Raw genomic sequence first — 5,967 nt, 5'->3', positions numbered from 1 at the left:
ACATTGAAAAAATTGGGTCTTTCTGGAGCAGTGTTCTTCTATGGCCACCACGTGAGGCACCGCAAAGTGCATTTATGCTTGTTGCTGCCTTACTGTGTATTTCCCTTTGAGATACAGGTATTGCCCTAATTTTCTATATTTAATGCTTGATGAATGCATGAAACTCAAAGCACAGTGATGATTGGTTCACGTCGCAGGAGGTTACCTTGGGGGAAGGACAGGTTTTGCTGAATGGGGCACCACTCCAGCTGTCAGGGGAGTGATGTCAATACATGATATTTGCATTTCCAGGTTACAGGGAGGAAACCCCAGTCAGCTTCAGCGGCTGGTGGGGGTGGCAGCCCTGCTCACCTCCGGCAACCTCCCTGCACAACCCTACATCCCACCTGGAAAATGCCAGGTGGAAGTGCTTCTTTTTTCACCCTTTTTCCTGCTTTTGTAGTGAGTCTGGTGCCTGAGGATAATACTGAGCCTCTGGATAATACCAAACAGCCTCTGCTTGGCTGCTGCTTTCCCCCCCTCCCTGCCAGGGCTGTTGCTCTGCGCTTTCCGTGGGGAAACTGAGGCACTGAGACCCTCCCGGCCACCCTGAGCCCGCTGTCCCCGTGCGACTGCATGCCTGGGGGTCTCCTGCAGCTTTCGGCGTGGTGCCGGGCTGGGTGGGTGGTGCTCAGGTTTCTCCGCACTTGCCAGCATCTCTGTGCCGCTCGATGTGGTAGCAGTGTCCCCCGGCCGGCTCCCTCGGAGGGGCGCATACTGAAGGCAGCCTGAGCATCCCCCTCCATCCCTGGGGCGTTGGGTGTGCTTGCCCCGTGGAGGTGGGTGGCAGGGCCAGTAGTGGGAGGTGCGTGTTTGCCCGCAACTGCCACACTTGCGGCAGCGGGAATCCCTCTTCTGCTTTCACTTTCCTCTTTCCAGAGCTGACAGCGTGCGGATTTTCCTGTCAACCTGAAAGCGCAGTCACACCGGGCAGGCAGAATAAAAGCCAGGGAGATGGGGCAGCGAGGCACACACAGGACAGGAGGCAAAGCAATTCTCTGGGATTGGTCACCAGCCCAACAACCCCACAGCCAAACGAGCCATCCGCGGCAACACCGTCAGGTATCTCTACATCAGGGATTTAGCGAATCCATCCCGGAGCACTCCAGTTCATCCTCGCGGGCTTCTTGCACTGCGTCTGCCTCACCCCATTATAACCTGCTCACCACCGAGCTCTCATTGGGAAAATGCTGCACCTCAGCTTCTTTCCACTGCTTGTGCTGCTGCTGGTGGCCACCCTCGGGGCTGCCTTCCCCAAGGATGCCCTGAAGAAGAGCTGCAGCCTGTTCAAATACCAGTTCCTCGTGCCCCACGAGCTGAAGGCCATGCAGAAAATGAAGGAGCAATTTGTGAGTACCGCTGGCAATGAGGGACTGTGGGCTGGCAGGGGGCAAGGCAGAGGGGATGCCAAATTCAAGACCGTGAATGTGGACAAGGTGGAAGTTTTCTGGGGAAGTTTGGGGATGAGGAGAATGTTTTCCAAGGGAGTTTGGGGACAAGAAGGATGCTGGGCCAAATTTCATCCTGGTTTCAAACTCCTCAAGGCTGACTGGGGTTGCCCAACATCACCAAAAGTCAAGATGACAGTTTTTTTCCCTCTTGGTTTATGTCTGCAGGAGGACATCATGCTGCTGTCAGATCGCAAATGCAACACCAGGGTCTTCCATCGGAAATGGAGCCCGGCGGAGCTGTCGGTAAGAGCAAGACAATGCTGTAAAAAGGGGGTACACCCGCCCCTCCAGCCGGGAACCCCATCAGCTTGTCCCACCTTCATCTGCACCACCGGGCAGGTCTTTGAGACCCCCATCCTCCAGCCCACAGCCAGCCCTGGGGCTTTGGGTCCCTAACCAGTATGTTCCCACTTGCAGGTGCCTGACCGAGTGATGCTGGTGGAAGCCGAGCTGGATCTCACCACCGCCATGCTGGCGCTCCCTGCCAACCCCAGCTTTACCGAGATGCGCCAGCAGCCCCTGGCCTTCCTCACCCAAGCCCAGGAGGACCTGCGAGGCTGCGTGAGTGTCCCCCCCCAGAACCCCCTGGCCCCATGCTGGCTCAGTGGCCCCGGTGCTGGTGTCAGCGCCACCGGGCACTGCTGATCCTTACACAGCCACTTTCCTTGCAGATGGCCATGGAGGCTCCTTCGCATCAGCCCTCCAGGAAACTGAGGCACTGGCTGCAGAAGCTGCAGACGGCCAAGAAAACAGTAAGTCAGGGCAGCGGGGCGAGGGGGTTTCGGGGTGTTAAGACATGGCACGGCTGCACAGGGCCTGCTGCACCCCATCTCCGGTGCTAACCTGCCCCTTCTCCCCGCTGCAGGAGACCACAGGCTGCCTGGAGGCCTCTGCCATCCTCCACCTCTTCCAAGTGCTGAACGACCTGCAATGCGCAGCCCTCCGGGACCAATGCACTTAGCCCCCGCTGGCAGCGTGGCTGGCACGGCACAGCACTCACCGGCCCCTAAGGATGCCCCGAGGACCGGGAAAAATGATATTTATTGCATTGCTGGGTTGTATTTCCTATTTAAGCATTTTTTTTATTTATGTGAACTCGGGGAGCAATTTTTTTCACAGTTTTTTAAGCTATTGGGGTTTATTGTGTATTTATAAATGGCTCAGGAGGATGTACAGAAATGCCATTCCTGAAAGATGCTGTTCAATAGGGATGAATGTATTTATTGGATAGCTTTGTTTTGCTGGTTTTCAAAACATTGACTATTTTTAAGGAAATATTTATTTTATTTACCTGCTATTTATTACAGAATATATTATGTATATCTGCCTGCATAAATTATTTTTTTACGTGCTATTTAATACGAAAAATAAAATAGATACCATAAACAGACAAGATGCTGTCATCTGTTTTTACTACATTTTGTTGTAATGTCATCCTTTCAGAAAAGCGAGTTATGGTGGGGGGTGAAGGAAGACATTGAGGCGAATTTTGAGCATTTGAAAATTAGCAAACCTTTGTCACTCGTGTTCATCCCCAGCTGGGATGTATCTGGGGGTCTATCCTGACTGACTTCCTGGGGTTTGCTCTCAGGGACAGATGGATGCTGTTGCGGCTGGGGGTGTCCCTGCCCTCTCAGGGACAGGAGCCTGCAGGCCATCCATTTCCAGGATGGAAGTCTGTGTTGGTTGGTGCACACCAGGGCATGAGGATCCTACAGCCTAACACGATGCTCACATCCTGGTACAGGCTGGGCAAGCCTCCAGGTTTGGTCATCCCAGGAGGTCTCAGAAGATCCCTGAATGAAGTAAGCACCAAACCAGAGGTCAGGACAAGAGAGGAGCAAGGGAAGGCAGACACCCAGTGGGGAGAGGAGCAAAAGGACCCATTAGCAGACCCAACTCTCATTCAATCTCTATTTCCTCAGGTCAGGGAGATGGTTCTTTGGAAACAGGATGCCAGGGGAGGGCCACCAGCAATGGTGGCTGTGTGTACGTGTGATGGCCACACCTGGGGACCACCCAAGGCCTGGGGACCCAAAAGGCGCAGGTTTTGGTGGCAGGAAGGAGAGGAGCTTAGGGTAGCCATCAGGCACTTGAGGCTGGGGTAATTCTACAGTTGCTGCTTTTAGGTTGCAGGGTTGGGGACTGAGCTGCCAGTGGCCAAGCCACAGCACAGCCACAGCGTCCCACAAAGAGACAGCTGGGGATGTGAGCCGTAAATGCTTGTCACAAAGCATATCCCAGGTACCTCTCACTCATCCTGCTCAGGCTTTGCAAGGACATTGTCAAAATGACACCTCGTTGCTGATAGGGAGGCAAAAAAGCTTTATTTTCTGTTATGTTTCCAAATAATGCTTTATACTAAGGTAGCCAGGCACTAAAGTGGGGAAATGCTGTTGTCTTTGTCTTTTGCAGCTGGATGTAACCTGCTTCTGCAGGAGTGATGGGCTCTGGCCGCTTGAGACACCCCTAAGCACGCGCCTTGAAGCAGATGCCTGCACGCTTGGGCCTTATCGACTTCAAGTGGGGAGGAAAGCGTGCCCTGAGGGGTGAGGGAAGCCTGTCCCGCTGCCGGCACGCCAACGCACACCACCCTGAGACTAGAAACGCCGGGGCAAGAGGCATTTCCACACTACATGGAGAGGCTTCGCTGGAAGAAGCCAGAGAGCCCCGGCAGTATGTCCGGTATTGCACATCGGCTCCTGTTTTTTGGTTAAAACAAGGCACAGCTCATCTCAAAAAAAACAGGCTGCAGCAATACTTTGCCTGTGTGGCCACATGCTCCCAGGAAAAGGCAGATGCCATCAGGGCCTGCTTTGGAGGGCTCCACCCCAATGTCTCCTCCTCCTGGCCCCGCTCGATGTTTCACCCCTCGGTTTTGAGGTCTTGCAAGAAATCCCTCTCTATGGGGCCTACATATAGCCAACATTTATGGGGAGAGGTTGTTTTTAAAGTGTTTCTGGCCAAAAGTGCTATGCTGCAATATCCAAATGAGATACAGATCTGGAGAGGAAAACCTAACGAGGGCAAGAGGTATCTATTTATCCCCCAAAATAGAGGTAGCAGCTGTCACGAAATGGCATGTGATGCCACGGCACCTGGCAGGAAGGCACAGGGCTGCCCGAGCATCCGTCTCCGGGGAAGGATATCGGGTCTATTCCCTAAGCACTAGCAGGGCCACAGTACAGCTCTCCTGAGCAGAAGGCGAGAACAGAAATCACTCCTGGGGAACAGCAGTCCCTCTTCATCTCCCTGCTGGGTTCACGAGACATCATGTCTGTTGTGGTGCTCCTCACTTTGCACGTCCTGCAAGGGCAGGAAAGGGCTGATACCTGCTCTGCTCCCCCCTCATGGCTGCCTTTGGCAGGTTAACCTCCTGGTATCTCCCACGCAAAGTGTAGTTCACTGCAAATTAAGGCTGGGGAGACTACTTTTGTTCTGTTGCCAGATGGCCCAGGCTTCAGAGATGGGGCAGCCAGGGTTCTTGGGGTGCTGATGGGGTTGGGGATGGAGCTGCAAGTGCCACAGCTGGTCAGCATCAGTCTAACATCCCTGCCAGCTTTTTGTAGCTCAGCAGGAGCCCCTCTGCTTCTTCTGGAGGGTGCTCACAGGTGGCCAAAAAGTGCTTTAGCTCTCTCTGCAGGTTCAGAAGAGGGGTGCTGGGAGGGCGACGCTGGGCAGTCAGAACCTTTCTGAACATCACCAAGCACCCGGCTTGTTAACGCAGAGGGATGTTAATGGCAGTTTCCCAGCCTCCCCAGGGACACGGACAGAGGCGTGCTCTTCCCTGTGATAATTTCAGTTCAGGCACAGAAACAGCAGAAGGAATGGCAGAAAGCCTTGGTTTTGCTGTGTCTCCGTATGGCCCTGGCGTTTGGGAGACACCTACTGTAGTTCCCACGCACACTCCGATCTCTAGCCCCAAGGGCAAAATTTACTGGAAAGAAACCCAAAGGGGTGGGTAGACAGATGCATGTTTAAACTGCAGTGGAGGGGAGCTTTTGGTGTGAAGCTCTGCTGGAAAATGATCGGGAAAGCGTTGAGGTAGACCAAGTGGTTGGAAAGGAGGATGAGGGCAAGGATGCGACTCCTGGAAAGGTCACCCCAGGTCAGCTGCTCATTTGTGATTTGTAGCATCGTGGAGAAAATACTGGTGTTGTGGAAGGGACTGAATTGTTGGGGGGTGAAACACAAAGGCAACTATGAGAAGACAGCTCTGTGGTTGCAGAGCACAAAACACACTGTGGCAGCGGTGATGGTGGCTCCGCTCTAGTGATCGAAGGGCAGAAGGTGTCAAAATCTTGTTTGCATTAAACTCTGCCCTTGTTGCTTCCAGCCTGGGCACCTATGCTGACTTAGGCAACCTTGTGGAATCCTGCAGGATGTAAATAAAATAGGTCCTTTGGTCTTTTGGGATTTGGCAGGTGTCTGGCTAAGGTAAGGCAGTAACAAACTCCCTGATTGCTGCTCCTTTCTG

General features: G+C 53.5%; 1 protein-coding gene across 1 annotated transcript; it reads left to right on the top strand.

Annotated features, from left to right (window-relative positions):
* Nucleotides 1–1,226: 1,226 nt before the first annotated feature.
* Nucleotides 1,227–2,451, top strand: LOC104288737 (interferon lambda-3-like). The gene is made up of 5 exons (XM_009887591.1): nt 1,227–1,388; nt 1,656–1,733; nt 1,908–2,051; nt 2,162–2,242; nt 2,356–2,451. Exons 1-5 carry the CDS (start codon nt 1,227–1,229, stop codon nt 2,449–2,451), a joined length of 561 nt encoding a protein of 186 aa, XP_009885893.1.
* Nucleotides 2,452–5,967: the final 3,516 nt, after the last annotated feature.

Source organism: Charadrius vociferus, unplaced genomic scaffold (genome assembly GCF_000708025.1).
Source record: "Charadrius vociferus isolate BGI_N301 unplaced genomic scaffold, ASM70802v2 scaffold136, whole genome shotgun sequence".
In the NCBI taxonomy this organism is placed as follows: domain Eukaryota; kingdom Metazoa; phylum Chordata; class Aves; order Charadriiformes; family Charadriidae; genus Charadrius; species Charadrius vociferus.
This window is presented reverse-complemented; position numbering and strand designations above follow the sequence as displayed.